Raw genomic sequence first — 16,161 nt, 5'->3', positions numbered from 1 at the left:
CAAGTGTACGCGCCAATTATTATTTTTTTTTTTTTAGACCCACTGTTTCAAATATTGCAGTTTTTCCCAATATTGGATTTCATCTTTTCAAAACAAGGTTAACGTTGACACTGTGCACACAGACTTTTCAAAAGCATTTGATAAAGTTAATCACACGGATTTTGTTTCCAAATTGAGGGCTTCAGGATTTCATTTCGCTCTTTTGAAAATTGATTAAATCATATCTCTCCTTGACGGTGCGTCAACATTTTATTTATCCTCTTGTGTACCCCAGGAAAGTATTCTTGGTTCCTTACTTTTCATACTTTCTGTTAAATACATTTCTAGTTGTCTTAATAAATAATCTGATGATTTAAAGATATACTCGGTGATCGCATTAAGAGTAGACTCAATAAATCTTCAATCTGATTCACATAGCGTCGTTGCTTGGTGTAAAAGAAATAAGTTAGATTTAAATATAAGCAAGTGTTTTTATGTTTCTTATACCAAACCTTGTTCTTTTATACCCGCTTCCTACCAGATTAGAGGTTCTTGTTCTAGTTTATCCAATCCACATGAAATTATAGATGTGATGATGGTGTGACTCTTAATGTGCATTTAAATTATACCATAGCAAAGTCATATTCTGTACTTGCGTTTATTCGGCATTTTAGTACTCTGAAGCTCTTATATACCTCTTTGGTACTTTCGAAGCTGGAATATACTGTATTTATTTGGAAACTATATTGCGCTTGTCATATTAGTAAGCTTGAACGTGTCCAGAAAGCTTTTGTGGGCTATGCTTTGCGTTCTTCAAATTTCACTGATCCAATTCCACCCTATTAAAATCGCTACTTGCTCATTAATCTAAAAACACCGGATATTAGAAGGACTATTCCCTCTCCCTCCCTTTTGATTTCGATTGCATAAGAGAGGCGATTGACTCCCATCGCTACTCGAGAAAATTAATATCAATATTCCGCAGCGGCCGCCGTAGCCGAATGGGTTGGTGCTTGACTACCATTCGGAATTCACAGAGAGAACGTCGGTTCGAATCTCGGTGAAACACCAAAATTAAAAAAAACATTTTTCTAATAGCGGTCGCCCCTCGGCAGGCAATGGCAAACCTCTGAGTGTATTTCTGCCATGAAAAAGCTCCTCATAAAAATATCTGAGATTCGAGCTTACGTACTCCAAATGATGGTCATGCACCAATCAATATATGAACCAGGTAGAGAGAAAAGGCAAAGAAGACAAAGACGTAGTTTACTTAAACTCAGATATAAAAGTCGTGTGATGATCGTGTGTGCCGTGTCTTCCTCTAACGAAAATCAGCCTTAAACTTTAGAAACGGCATATGGTAAATGCTTATCTTTAACTCTTTTATCCAAAACACGTTGGCGAAACTCTTTTATTTTGATGGAGGTAGAATTTTTTGTACTGTGTTGGAATGAAATTGAAATTTGAAAGGTCGAGCCAGGAAGCAACGTGAGATGTGGTAACTCCTAAAACACTCAGGCTAAAAAGCTCATTCTATTTAAAGCTTTGGAAAGTGAAAAAGTAGATATGTAGTCCCGGAAGAAAGGAGAGAAGTAACAGAAGGAAAAATATAGGCTAAATAGAGGATTAGAATTAGTTAGACCTGTGAAAATTTTCCAGATGTTTTCATAAATCTCAAATTATCCTCCTGTTTGAGAGAACGAATTTTACTTGTTATAATGACATTGGAACCTAAAATTCGTAGCCTTGCTCCAGCAAATGCGGGACACTCGCAGAGAAAATGCTCACTGCCATCCGCCTCCTCTAAGCAAGGCAGGCAAATACGACATACGACAATATAAGGACGAGCTCTGATCTGTGAAAAATCATTGTTGATCAGCCAAGCCTTAGAAAAACGTTTTTCTTAATTTTGGTGTTTCACCCAGATTCGAACCTACGTTCTCTCTGTGAATTCCGAGTGGTAATCACGCACCAACCCATTCGCCTACGGCGGCCACTATACGCTTGAACAAAATTGGGAAATATTGAAAACTATTACCAGATTGTGCTTGTTGTTCAGGATAATTTCGCCACAACCAACTATTTTCAATGTATGTCAGTTCGCTGCGAAATCCGATTCGTGGTTAAAATTATATTCAATGAGGTTTCAAAAATATGCCTACTCAAGTAAATAAGTTGATGAATGCCAAAGTCATTCAATGGTTATTTTACTTTATTGAATTTCATAAAGAGCGACGAACATGCTGGCGTTCCAACTGAGGCTACCAAATCAGAAATTTTCCACAAAATTCTCGAGGATATATGAAGAATCAGGCCTCGATCTTGAAGGGGCTATAACATAGATCAGCTTTGCATAAATATGAGGATAAAAAACGGTATTCGTAAGTTCGTTTAGTTTGACAACGTAAAAAAATTATTAGCGCTGATCCAATGCAATTTTAATACATAAATGTCGGCGCCATTCCATCACCATCGGAGGAAAATGAATTCAGTACAATATGAGATAAATAAACAGTCGACGAAGTGGACATATCGTGGTGAATTGATGCCAAAGATGTCTGCCGGTTATCAAGGTCACGGGATCAGTGTTTTATACACGATGTTTCATCCTCATTCATTAATAGAAACAGAAAAGAAAGATCAAATCTGGATCGACTTAACACCTCTAGAGAAGAAATTTCTGTATTTTGTTAGAAAAAAGGTTGCTCCATCAGTTCCCTACACAGCAGCGCACAAGTTCGAAGTCGTAAAGGCAAACGTGATTAAATTGGATTACGATTTAATTGCTCGTCTAGTATATTCTCCAGATTTAGGGACTTTTTTAAGAAGAACTATCTCAACGGTGGTAAAATATAATATTAGCGTCAAATGAAGAGGTCACCGATGAAACAAAAGGCAATTTTGAGGACTTCGGGAACGCTTATTAATTCGAAGACATCGGATAATCGGGAAAACGTTGGATGAAGTCTATCGAATTAAGAGAGTGTTAAAAGAAAAACCCTTTGTTCCTCATTTGAATTTCCAGGGACTTATTACCTCACCCTCGTATCATAACAAACAATTGTTCTGCTAACCTTTCTAGGAAAATTATTTCCCTTTGAAATTGTTTTACATAAATGATCGTAATCATAAGAAATTCAGTCGAAAATACAAAAAAACCAGAACCTAAAAATCAGCAAATAAGAAAATCAAACAAAATCTGCAAGCGAGGCGGCAGATAAGTAAGTGCAACGAAAGTTGAACAAAAGTCAGAGAAAGTACAACAAAAGCGCGGTGTCAAGTGGTGGTTAAGGTAAGGAATGAATATAGAAATACTAACCGCGCGTACGCGATAAAGCAAAGATAAAACAAAAACTAAAAGAAAAATGAGAAGAGCGAATAATCTCCAGCTGCCAACTAGCAACTGCAAAGGGACTATAATTCAGCATTAAACAGCAGCTGGCGGTGTAAAGAGAATGGACGCTGGGAAAATAACAAACAAGGAAATTTGTAAATACATAAAATCGGTGGCAAAAGGCAAACACAAACATAAACACAAATACAAATAGAAAAATACCAAGCTGGTGAAAAGTAAGCAAAAGAGAAACAATTAAACTACAAACGGAAGACGGAAATGATGGCTTATCTAACAGTAACCCGAAAACATACACATACTATGCTCATACCATCGCACAATTGCTCAAAGTGAGTTACCAGTAAGTTTAGTGAATCGATTTTGAGTGTAGACAAAAATTGGTGGCACGAACAGACACGAATTGAATCGAGTGGCTTATACGGCTAAAATAGTAACAACAATATTAACTGCATAGCGGAAGGGATATACAATAAGTCCTAGCTTGTCCAGAAGTTTTTTATTGATTCAATGCAAACAACGGTAAACAGAGCTTCATCATACCCATTGCGCCAGTGTCATTTGTCACCGGCATTTGAGTGATGGAGTGTGCTCCCATGGACGCAGCTGATGCACAAACAACAGGAAATGAGCTAAGACGCGCTGTGACGAGCTGACGAGCTTTAAGCATAAAACATAGCTGGAGAGGAGGGCGGAAGTAAATGTTCAACAGAAAATAATGGTTTGTCATTGACGTTGGGTGGACTTAACAATGGAAGGAGAAAAGGACAAACTATGGTTCAACACAAGGGAGTATCACCAAAACTCTAACATTCGGGTACTTCGTTTCACAACATTATTAAAATTCTGGTATACAACTGAAAATATGAGTTTGATTTAAACATTTTTTTCTACTAAATTTGTAGTAAAACTTTCTAGATAGGGTCTAAATAACTTCGAAGAACATTTCTTAAATTTTTAGGTAATTTGCTTCAGGAATTAAAACTACTCCGCTTCTTCCTAGCTTTAATTTTCGTGCTCGCTACTGCCCTGAATTTGGACAATGAGTAGTGGAGCAGGTAGCCAAAAACGCGCGATGAATTGCTTTGCAGCGCACAGTGCGGCCGATTCCCGAAAAGCTGGCCAAAACTCAAAAAATTAAGTAATTGATTCAAAATTTCTTACACGGGGGTTGTCGGGGTCGCTGATTACGAATTTGATCTTAAAATTTTGAAAATGGTTTTGTTCAATTTACTCCATTACAAAATCTTTCAAATGTGTACAACTTTCACTATTCATCGAGAGTAATACGATGCTCAAACGAAGGCCACGTTGCGACTGAAAATACAGAGGATACTTAGGGTACAGGACATTGCTATGAACGGTTTTCACTACTCAAGGCTTTACTGTAGCCAACCCAAAGACAAAAAAACTCTATCTAGAAACTTTTTTTTTTCGACTTTTGGCCAGCTTTTTGGGAATCGGCCGCACTGTGCAGCGCTCCAAGCTACGTTTTGTTGCTGCTAGTAGCTGAGAGTAATAGTAAAACAAATTTCAGTGATATCTGTAGTTGGTAGAACTTGGAACTCGTCCGGAGCGCTACTTGCGAAATTATTCTTGTGTACTCCCATGATGGAAAGAATAAAGAGATGGCGCATATCGTGGTCCCGTTACTTTGCTCTCAGCGAATTTGACAACGAGTTACGTGATTGTAGCTCCAGTATGGCCAGATTACCATTTTCCTAACTTGATTTAGAATTTTTTTTTTGTTATTTTTATTATTTTTTGTCTCGGAGTTTTAGTTCATTCCACATGACATTTTTCTAGCCTATTCTAATTAAAAGTAATGTTTATAATTTTGTAAAATATAAATTTTTTAATCATTAGTTACATAATTCCCTCAGTTTTATTTAGCTTTACTTTTTTTTAACATCTGGTGGCATTGCCCGCGATTGCAGGTGCTGTTGGTGTTCTTCTGCTTTCGGCAGTCAAATCTCTCTCTCGCTATTGCAGTGTTGCCTAGCTTTGGATATAAAAACGCACTAAAATGCCCATTTAAGGAAAATAAACACCAAATCTTTATTGAATTACTTAAAGAACTTTGTATACGTGACAAATTATTTTTAAAATGTGCGATTTTTTAAATAAATGTGTTATGGTTATGTATAATTTAATTAATTAGTTGTTTTTTTTTTTTGTTAAGCGAAACACTTTTGTTAAGGGAATGACTTTTTTCATATATTTGAGGTTATGTCACTAGATAAGGTACTATTTTTATAAAAAATTCATTATGGTTTCTTTAGTATTTTCTGGTATTGTTTTGCTTATTTTTATTATGAATACACCACTTAATGCCCTACGTCCCACTAAGAATTGATGACCGAAAGAAACGATTACACCTCTATGGTTTTAATTCGCATTCAGTAAGTTCAAACGCTTTTTAAAATGTATAAAAAGGTTTTCAATCTTAAGAAGAGTTGAGGGAAGAAGATTTGATATTCTTGCATAACCTTAAAAGGAGCAAAAAATTAAATTCACACTTTCAAAATATCAAATTTTATAAGAACCAACAAATTTTCATTAGCACTAAAATCTTCTCGGAGTGGCCTTTTTTAACCTCCTTCTTTTTTATACAAAATACAGTTTTTTTTAACTTAAAGTTTCGGTAGCTTTAAATTAAAAAAAAAGAAACAAACACGAAACTTCAAAATTTTCGCATTTTCGTTATAAAAAAGCACTAAATTTATTGCGAAGAGCAAATGGTTGGCAATTCTGCACAACTCGGAAAAACGTGACGTCACGCACTCTTGATGGGCGCAATCTTCTTTCTATCATTCTTGGTGTACTCCAGCTACCGCTACTACTCTCACTTCTGTTACGCTCCTAGTACTCCCATAGCTGCTATTTGAGTAATGTTCGTTTTGTTGGTAGTAGAAGTTAATTATAATAATATATATTTTTATAATTAATATTTTAATACTAAATTTCGAAGTATTTAATTTAATTGTTTTGAAATTTTGCTACTAAACATTTAGTGATTATTTTTTCTGCCAAATCTTTTGAACTCGATTTCTTACTCAGCGCTCTTTTTAAATATAAGATACCAAAGATTTGGCATTTTTATGCCGTTAGCTTCATTTCTCTTCGTACAGCTCTCTCTATCCACAAACTACAGTTTGGGGAGGGTGCTAGTGTAATTTTTCCTAGTAGGCAGGAATGGAAGGAGGTGAAATCTGTACTGAAGCTGGTACACTAATGGTTCCAAAATGAAGGATTCGAGCAAAAGCTTTTTCTAAATTATCCAACTTATTTGTTTCCTTGAAACTGCGGAATTCCGCTAGTGTTTTTCAGGCAGAAGTCTTTTCGTTCGTGCATGCAAGGCTCTGACGATGCCATGGTGCACATCCGAACTGGTCAACTCCTGCAAAGAGGAGATCGATCTCTTAGGTGTGCAGATAAGATTTCTCTGATCTAATATAATTTTAAGTACTACTTTCATTTACTATAAAATCAATATAAGTACGGAATTTCTAAAAATAAAATCTTTCGATTCGATAAAGTCTAAATTATTCCTATAAATTCTTGGAACTACATAGTTATAAGATTCATTTGCCCATTGCTTGTTATGGGCCGTTATGTGGACATGAAACCGTCCACCGGTCATTAATTTTTATGTCCAAATTTGATGAAAAGGAGAAACACTGAAAATTATGTAGTAATGCTATGAGCACAAAAACAAGATAGCGTTTCTAACTAATGAAAGTAGGCGATGTGAACTGGTCACATACAGCTATTTATATGCATACATACAGGGTGGGCCATGTAAAATTTGCTTTTTGAATCGGCTATAAAAAAAAACTAATCAATATTTTTTCAAACTTTTTTTTGATTTTGAAGATTGAACATTGTCATTTATGAATGAAAAATAATATCGTTCAAATGACTGCCATGACTGGCTTTACAGTAGGCCATTCGATTAACCCAATTTTTAAACACATTTTCGATTGTTTGGGCTCCAATTTCATGGATGGCAACTTCGATTTCGTCTTTTAAAGCATCAGTCGTCTCTGGATGGTTTGCATAGATTTGTCTTTAACGGCTCCCCACAAAAAATAGTCAAAGGGTTTTAATCACAGCTCCGAGGCGGCCAATTGATATCGGAATTTCGGCTGATTATTCGGTTTTCAAAAACGGTATCCAAAAGTTCGAGTGTGACTTTGACAGTCTGACAAGTTGCAGCGTCCTGTTGAAACCAAATGTCGTTCATGTCATCCTCTTCAATTTTTGGAAACAAAAACTCGTTGTGCATGTCACGGTAACGCTCGCCATTTACTGTAACCGCGGCTCCTCGCTCATTTTCGAAAAAAAAAAATGGCCCGATGATGCCGTCAGACCAAAAACCGCACCAAACAGTGACTCGTTGTGGATGCATTTGCTACTCTACAGTAAAGTGTGGATTTTCTGAGCCCCAAATCCGACAATTTTGCTTATTGACGTAGCCACCGATGTGAAAATTAGCTTCATCAGAAAAGAAGAAGAAGACTCACCACTTTGGAAATAGGTTTTCAATATTTCCCACTTTTGTTCAAGCGTATAGCGTCCCATTTCATAAATGTCAAACCTTTAAGTAAACTATGAACACATTTGACATGTCATTTGTGTTACCATTCTCAAAAAAATAAGTGGTTCAAAAAGCAAACGCTGTATGGCCCGCCCTGTACTTATACACATAAAAGCAAATGCATATGTGTGAAAGCATTACCAACTCAGCAATGTCCTCCAGAGAATAATTGGCATTTATATTCATTACGTGCTAATGCTGGCACAGCAATTGCGATGTGCGATGATGATAGCGCTGATGTTCTCATGTTCGTTACTGATTGTTGAATGTTGTGTGTCAAGCAAGTGACTGCTGGTTAAGTGACTTGGCCAAGTTGTGGGTACAGTTCCGCCAAGCAATCACTGACACGAGCTGTCAAATGGCCAAATTGCTGGCCATTATTGCTGGAGTAAATTGAACTTATTGTAGATATGGAAATGGTCAAAATTGATATTAGGCAGTATTTCAAGCAAAAAATTAGTAAGAAGATTAAATAACATACAAGTACCTGTCAAGCGGGCGTCGAAAGTCGGATTCAAAAATCTTGAAGAAATAACATTATATCAGAACGACTCAATCCAAAAAGAATTACTATACAACGCCCCTCATCAGTTTACTATAAGGCCTCAAATTTATGAAATTTTAGCTTTCTGTTACACAAGAAACAAATCAAGCCTGTTGTTAGCCTCATATTAGACGGTCTGTCAGACCTCCATCGTCGTTCCGGCCGCTTATTTATTGAACCAACACAGGCCTTTAGGGTCTAGCCCAGAAGTCACAGAATTCTGTGGATGAGCATTTCTTCAAGCCTGCTGCCTAAGACGATTAACCTCCAATAGGTTTCACTGGGGTTTGTATTGGCATAATAGGCAAAGCACAGTATGCAACAACTTCTGTGAACTAATTGATGCCCTTGATGAGCTTAGTGAAAGATGTGACTGATTGGAGAATACTCGAACCCTAGCGCTTGTCCGTTTATTTTCAGGCTACAAATAGTTGGACAAGCTGGAATAGTTTCCATGCCGTCCTCTCCGCGCTACATAAATATTGACTAGCTCGGATTGTCCAATCAACCTGTCGTTCAGAAATTATGGCGAGTATGCTGATAAACTGGAATATATGGCAAGCCCATACCTGGGTCTAATCCGCTAATGAGAGCCCTAGCAGGCTTAATGAATTCGGTAGATATGCAGCTTACAGCAATGAGTTAAAAGCACAGGGTTAAATATTTATTTCTGAAAAAAAGTTATTGCTTTCCAAGAATTTGCTACAAATATTTAAATTTTACAACTTTTTTGCCCTACCAATTTTACTCCGCAAAGCTTAGAACTAAATTTGCGCTATTTAAACTAAAATACTGATTTGTTAGTACTCAAATTTTTAGTACTGCCCTTTTAGCACTAAATTTTTAGAAGAACATTTTTAGTAGCTACTATAGTTTTTAGCTACGTCTAGCCACGGACCGTTTTGTCTAAGCGCATAACACTATGTTGAATCATCAAGAATATCTTATAAATATTAGTTCTAAATTTATTCCTGATCACACCGCCGCTTCGACGGGAGAATGGATAAACTTTTTCAAAACAACGAGAGAACTTTTACTTTGGTTATATACTTATATAAAAGATGAAACAACTTAAGATGCTTTCAGCGCAATTTCAAAACATTTTTTTACATTTCTCTTGGCTTTAAAAAGTTCAGTGCCCCAAAATGAGGTGTCAACGCGTAGTAAATATTTCTCACTTGCGAACAATGTAATTCACCCAACAAAGTATTTAGTATAACGAAGCGTGAACGATGTGTTTATTGTAATCAAGCTGTGCGTACTCGTATCATGACCCCAGCGCAATAGGTCGACAATCGAGCGTCGCGTAACTCTTCTTGACGTCACGGAGCTGCAGCCCTACTCGACTTTTAATTCAATTTCTTTGCATAATTCTTTTCTATATCCGCTCCTTCTCTTGCAATACTTACACAAATGCATACAATTGAAATAAAAAACCACCGTCCACACTCCTACCAGCACTTCCTTGTTTTCTCTTCCGATTTCCCCTACTCACTTTACTCCTTTAGTATATACTTAGTTGTTTTCACTCACCTGATGGCAATGCTTTTAGACTTCAAATTATTCCAACGCTGATTCATTTCATCCAGCCGGCGTTGCAACATCACGGCATCCTCTTGCGAGGTGAGTGAACCCAACAATTTGCGGCCGGTGCCATCAAGACGATCATAGACGACGCGATGCGTTTCAATTTCCGATTGTAAATCCTACCAAACGAGAATGAGGAGAAAAAGCAAAAAAAATTATGTTAGCGAAGAATTGTAATGAGCATGAGAATTAAAGAAAGAACAAGAAAAAAACATGAGCGAACTATATCCTCGTTTTACAATAAAATACGGAAATATTGCATAAATTTAGGCGCAACAGTGCGCGTACACAACATTATTGTGGAACACCCACAAAAGCGGCGGATGTTGATGGATGTTGGATATAGCTCGATGTGTTTGTTATTGTTGGTGGCGAAATATAAGTAACTTATGGTAAACAAGCAAATGCAACAACAAATCTATGACTTTTTATTGTTATTTGGCTTTTTATTGTCACATTTGTGTGGAATGTTGTGGTTGGTGCGATAGCTTGAAGTTACTTTTCCGCGACGAGTATAGAAAAGTGGTAAACTAAAATGGTTGAAATGATACAAAAACAGTTGCAAATGCTTATTTGAGCAAAAAAAAATTACTCTTTGTGCAAAAGTTGAAAGAATGAAAGGTGGAACGAGTCGATAAAGCAGCAAACACATAGGAAGGGGCGCGCTGCGAACTGGTAAACTAAATTGCGCATAAAGCTTTCAAAGCAGTTTCAAAAACGCAAATATTATACTACAAAGCACTCTGAGCGATAAAAAAATATGCAAATGGTTCAAATTTACTTCACAAATCTCAAACATATGTTTGCTTACGCGCAGAGATATGGTTTTACACATAGACGTATTTATGCAACTTGTATATGAACAAAAGGTCGGGACAATTTGTATGTAGATTTGAATTGTACATTAAATTTTCAGCAACACAAAACATTAGAGTATAGCTTTTATTGTCAGTTTCATTTCCCCAAATTCGAAAAGAGGTATATTTAGTTCATAGGAAGTTGATAAAGAGAATGAAATTTTTTAAGGTATATATACTGTGGGCAAAAAGTAAGGTGAATTTGGTTGTAAAATGAAAACTCTTTATTTATTCTTGCAAATCAATTTCATCGCCTTCAAAATAATCCCCTCTCGAGGAAATACACTTATGTCAACGATTTTTCCAATCTCCGAAACATGCCAAATAGTCCATTTCCGGTATAGCCATCAGCACCTTCTTCGATTCAGCTTTTATTTCCTCAATCGACTCGCAACTCCCCGGAGTTGTCTCTTGAGTTTTGGGAATAGCCAGAAGTCACACGGAGCCAAATCAGGCGAATACGGTGGTTGCGGAACGATATGCGTGGAATTTTTGGCGAAATGGTCACGAAGAACGAGTGCAGTGTGAGACGGTGCATTATCGTGATGCAAAAACCAAGAGTTGTTGGCGCATAATTTTGGTCTTTTTAGACGAATTGCTTCACGTAAACGACGCATAACGCTCAAATAATATTCCTTATTAACAGTTTGGCCAGGTGGAAGGAGATCATAGTGCACCACACCACGAAAATGGAAAAAGCCGTCATCATGACCTTTATTTTTGAACGACTTTGACGTGCTCTTTTCGGTCTGGCCTCGCCTTTAGCACGATATTCGCTTGATTGGTCGGTTGTTTCAGGGTCGTAAGCATAAATCCAAGTCTCATCTCCCGTAATGATGCATTTGAGCTTGTCCTGATAGTCTGAAAGCATTGTTTCACACACATCAACGCGACGACTTTTTTCCAAGAAATTGAGAGTTCTCGGTACCAAACGAGATTTGACTTTTCGTAGGCCCAAATGGTCTTTCAAAATGGTTTTCACAGATCCTTCTGATATTCCGATCATATCAGTAAGGTCTTTAACAGTCAACCGACGATTTTTGAGCACTAACTCCTTCACTTTATTGACGTGTTGGTCATCTGTTGACGTCGATGGTTGTCCGGAGCGCTCCAAGTCATCAACAAGTTCTCGACCCTCTTTGAAGTCTTTGTACCACTTATAAACATTTTTCTGCGACATGGTCGAATCACCAAATGCCTTCTGCAACATGCTAAGCGTTTCCGCAGCCGAAATTTCATTCCGCAAACAAAATTTGATGGCACTTCTCTGCTCAATCAAATCAGACATTGTAAAAATCGAAAAATGCACTCTTGGTCGTTTGGGAAACAAAAGCGTAAATATATTACTGATAATGACATTCACATGAAAGTTGGCGAAGTTTGACAAATAAATTCACCTTACTTTTTGCCCACAGGTATGTATGTAGATATATTCCAAAAATTACCAAATATTCTTGAGTATTTACAAACGAAAAATTAAAATGGAATTGTTGATTTATTTTAGATCCTATCAATTTCCCTCAAAGCTGTACCTAATTTCTTTCCTTCAGAAGCAAAACAAACTCACTGATCGCTGTAAATTTTCAAAAATTATTATCAGAGAGCGTTCCATTTAATTCGTTTGAATGTCGGTTCGGCGTAGAATTTTATGTAGATCTGTCCACCATATATGATAAAGACTCCTCTACTAATGAAGAAATGTTTACATTCAAAAGTTTCGAAATAAAACTTAGGTTTAGGAGCGATTTAGTACTTAAGAACGGAACACACATGAAGCGATTATCTGCTTAGAAATTTGGCAACACATTGGGAGAATTAAACAATTCAGAATTGTCCGACCAAGCGTAACCATAAGATTGGCTCCATAGGGCCTTATCTCCTCTGAAATGGTATACTGTCGTCAACGGTACTAAGTACAGAGCAATGTTAACCAACTTTCTGCGGCCGAAACTCAAAAACACAAGTATATCCTAGCTGTGGTTCAAATTCCAACCATGACCAGGTTACATGCTATATAAGCTTAAAGTTATGAGCCTTCAGCGAGCGTCTATCAATGAGCTACCGCTGTCAGGCGATTTGATACCCAACGAATTTTCTCTCCCAGGTAGAGTCAAGTTCTTAGACTCGCCCAACCACTTTGGATGAGCTGGCGATTAACATTCAAGAAGCTGTTGCTAAAATGAAGCCGAACATATTGAAACGAGTCATAGAAACTTGAATTATGGTCTATTCTATGCATAAAAGTAGCTTGAAAATAAAGTCAGAATCACTTTGCTATCCGATATTATTGTTGTCGAATGTAAAAATCATTTTCTATTGTTCTTATCGAGTCACCCGATTAGTTAAAGATTAGAATATACAAATTAGAACAAAATAAAGTTAATACAGAAACTAAGTATCAGGATTCATTTTTCGGAATGTAGAATTTAGAAAAACTTAAAATTCACACTCAAGTATAAAGAAGGTTTCATAACTAAAGTACAGGCACTTATTGACAAATTTTGACAGCTTTGTAATTTTTATTAAATTTTAGTAATCTTTTTAAGAAAATATACTTTAAAATGCAATAAAAGTCAATCCAAGTTTCAAACCTTTTGCAAATTAAAAACAATATTCAACAAATTTTCAGCAAAACTACAACCTCTTTAATCAGAATTTTTAGAAAAATTTCGGGTCTGCAATTTTATAGCCCACCGAATTTGAAGTTTGGCTTGTTTTGTTTTTTTTTTGCTTGCTAATGGAGTTGAGTGCTTTTTTCCATATAAAAAAAAAATCTCGAGCATGCGTTATATGGATAAAATATACAAGAAGTTATCCTGAATCTCTTAGAAAACAACAATCAAATTACAGATATAGGAATAGCTCAAATTCTCAAAGCTAAAGTAAGGAGAATAGGAACATTTCAAACACACTAAGCATAAGTCCCTTGAGTCTCGCCCCCTAAACACAAGAAATGCGCTACGAGAGTACGATGTTGTACTTTTTTAATGCCACAGGCAGCATTGCCCATTTACGGTTAGATTATATGTCTATACTTATACATATATTATAAGCATAAGCATAAACTATACAGGCATTCACACTTGAAGGTATAAGTTCGCCAGTGATCATAAAATCTTTTATAACCATTCACTGTCATCTAAGGCGCACTCATCCTGGCAGGCTGGCATACTATTGTAGTCTTCATATATGAATTCATACGCCACTTATTTAGCCAGGCCTCTTATGCCACGTACACGCAAAATACTTTTAGGGGCATATATCATACGCATACACACATACATAAAATATGAATAACGAGAATCAATGGCTCGCAATTTCGATGGAACACCCACCCAGCAGCCGAATGGGTAAGTTTTGGAATGTGAGTTGAATTTCAGGTGTGTGTGTGCACATGTTTGTTATGCAAGCCAGTTGTTCATTTCAATTCCAGCCATTGTACCCAGTGAACAGCTGTAAGCATACTTTTGATGTAAGGAAATCTTTCGCTAGTGATCTGACACAGAAAGTTTAAAGAGAAAATGACAAAAAACAAAAAACGATGGATAGAAAAGGTTGAATGGAAAAAAATTGAAAAAGTGACAGTAAAAACCTGAAAACAAAACACCTGTAACGAACACGAAACGACGCGAACGAAGAAAACGACGCTCCCACTGCTGCTCGACCTACTTCGAACTGTGCTTGTGTACACATGTAACTGCCTAACTGCCGTTTTGAACTGTTTAAAATATTAACCGCAGCTGAAATTTGTTGTGACCAAAAGTACACCTATCGCGCGCCATCCTGCACATACCGCCACCTCCAGCTGAGTTTCTATTTTTGTTTTCGCTCATACCCCACACCGAGCGTCGTTTGCAATGATATCAAAATTTTAAACTTTTTCCTGAATGTTGGCGCTCCAGCACCTACATCAAATACTCGTATATGTAAAAAGAAGAAAGAAAATATATGAAAATAAGAAGAAGAAAACAAAAAACACCATCAATAATGTTCACGAACACATCGCTGTGCCGCAGCACAGGTGTGCACACTCCAAATGTGGGATTTACTGCGGATTTTGCCGTTTGACATTTTACGTCGCTATGTCGCTTATTTAAGTTGAAAGGCTTTTACCTGCCAGCTTGGTTAGCTTGCACTCTGTGCTGCTGCTATTTGTGTGGGGAGATTCGAAGAAGCAGAATTAGAAACTAACCGAAAAAATACCCTTGCACGCATTTGACATAAATTGGACACATTGCTAGCTATGGGGGTGCATTGGTATATGTACATATAAGTATATCTTATTTCTTGAAACATTCGTTATGTTCCACTTCAATTTATGCTTATTTTATGACTTTTTAAAAGCTTCGGTTTTTATTATTTTTTTTTTGTGTGTTTTTGTGGTCTCTTTTTGGCGTTCATATTTTTGAGAAGGAACTTTCAAGTAAACAACAGGCAGACAAAATAAAACACACTTTTAACACAAAAATAAAATAAAAAAATGTGTACAAATTATTTATTCAAAATCCATTCTGTGCCATTTTTCAAATTTCAAGGCTTGGCCCATGAACTACCAAATTTTGATTATTTACTAAACTTTATTGAGTTGTATTCGATGCAGGCCTCTTATGAAATATTTTATGTACACTACACTTATGCTAACTAATAAACCAATCATAAAAACCCCAAACCTTTTTCAGACACATTGTCTGAAGTCCAGTTCAGTTTCCCTGCACATTATCTTTTAAGGCTGCTATGGACTGAAACCGGGTATTTCGCAGTGGTAATTTTTTTAGAAAGAAGAAAAGACACGAATATTGTCTACATACCCATTTTAAATATAAAATAAACAATTACTTATAAAAAATAAAAAATTTAATAAAAATATTATTATTCTCCAGAACGAAGTTTTCAAACGTGGGAGTAATGGGTGTGTTAGTAAGTAATGGCTGTGTCAATGATTCCCGTTGTGCACTTTAATTTCTTAGTCAAAAAATGCCAAGAGAAAAAACTTCCAAAACATTAAAAACGATGAATTTCAAGATGCCCAGGAAATGCGCAAAATGATACCCCATGAACACACTCACCTAAACTTTCCTAAATAAATGTGTTTGAAAGATTCAACAACTTTCAAAAATGAATTGAACTTCCCGTCAGGTATGACACTTTATCAAAAACAGAGTCAGCGGCGAGAGAAGAAGCAGAAGAAAGAATAACAGAGGAAAATATAAAAAATAAATATGCAGCCAGAGTCAAAGTATTA

General features: G+C 36.5%; 1 protein-coding gene across 1 annotated transcript in view; it reads right to left on the bottom strand.

The window, feature by feature from the left end:
- LOC128866397 (dystrophin-like) overlaps positions 1-16,161 on the bottom strand; it is a 101,806-nt gene that overhangs the window by 38,149 nt on the left and 47,496 nt on the right. The window contains exon 2 of the mRNA XM_054107136.1: positions 10,009-10,181. Coding sequence (XP_053963111.1) covers positions 10,009-10,181 — 173 coding nt within the window. The remainder of the gene's footprint in view (positions 1-10,008; positions 10,182-16,161) is intronic.

Source organism: Anastrepha ludens, chromosome 2 (genome assembly GCF_028408465.1).
Source record: "Anastrepha ludens isolate Willacy chromosome 2, idAnaLude1.1, whole genome shotgun sequence".
NCBI lineage: Eukaryota > Metazoa > Arthropoda > Insecta > Diptera > Tephritidae > Anastrepha > Anastrepha ludens.
Note: the sequence above shows the minus strand (reverse complement) of the source record. Positions and strands in the feature narration are given on the sequence as shown.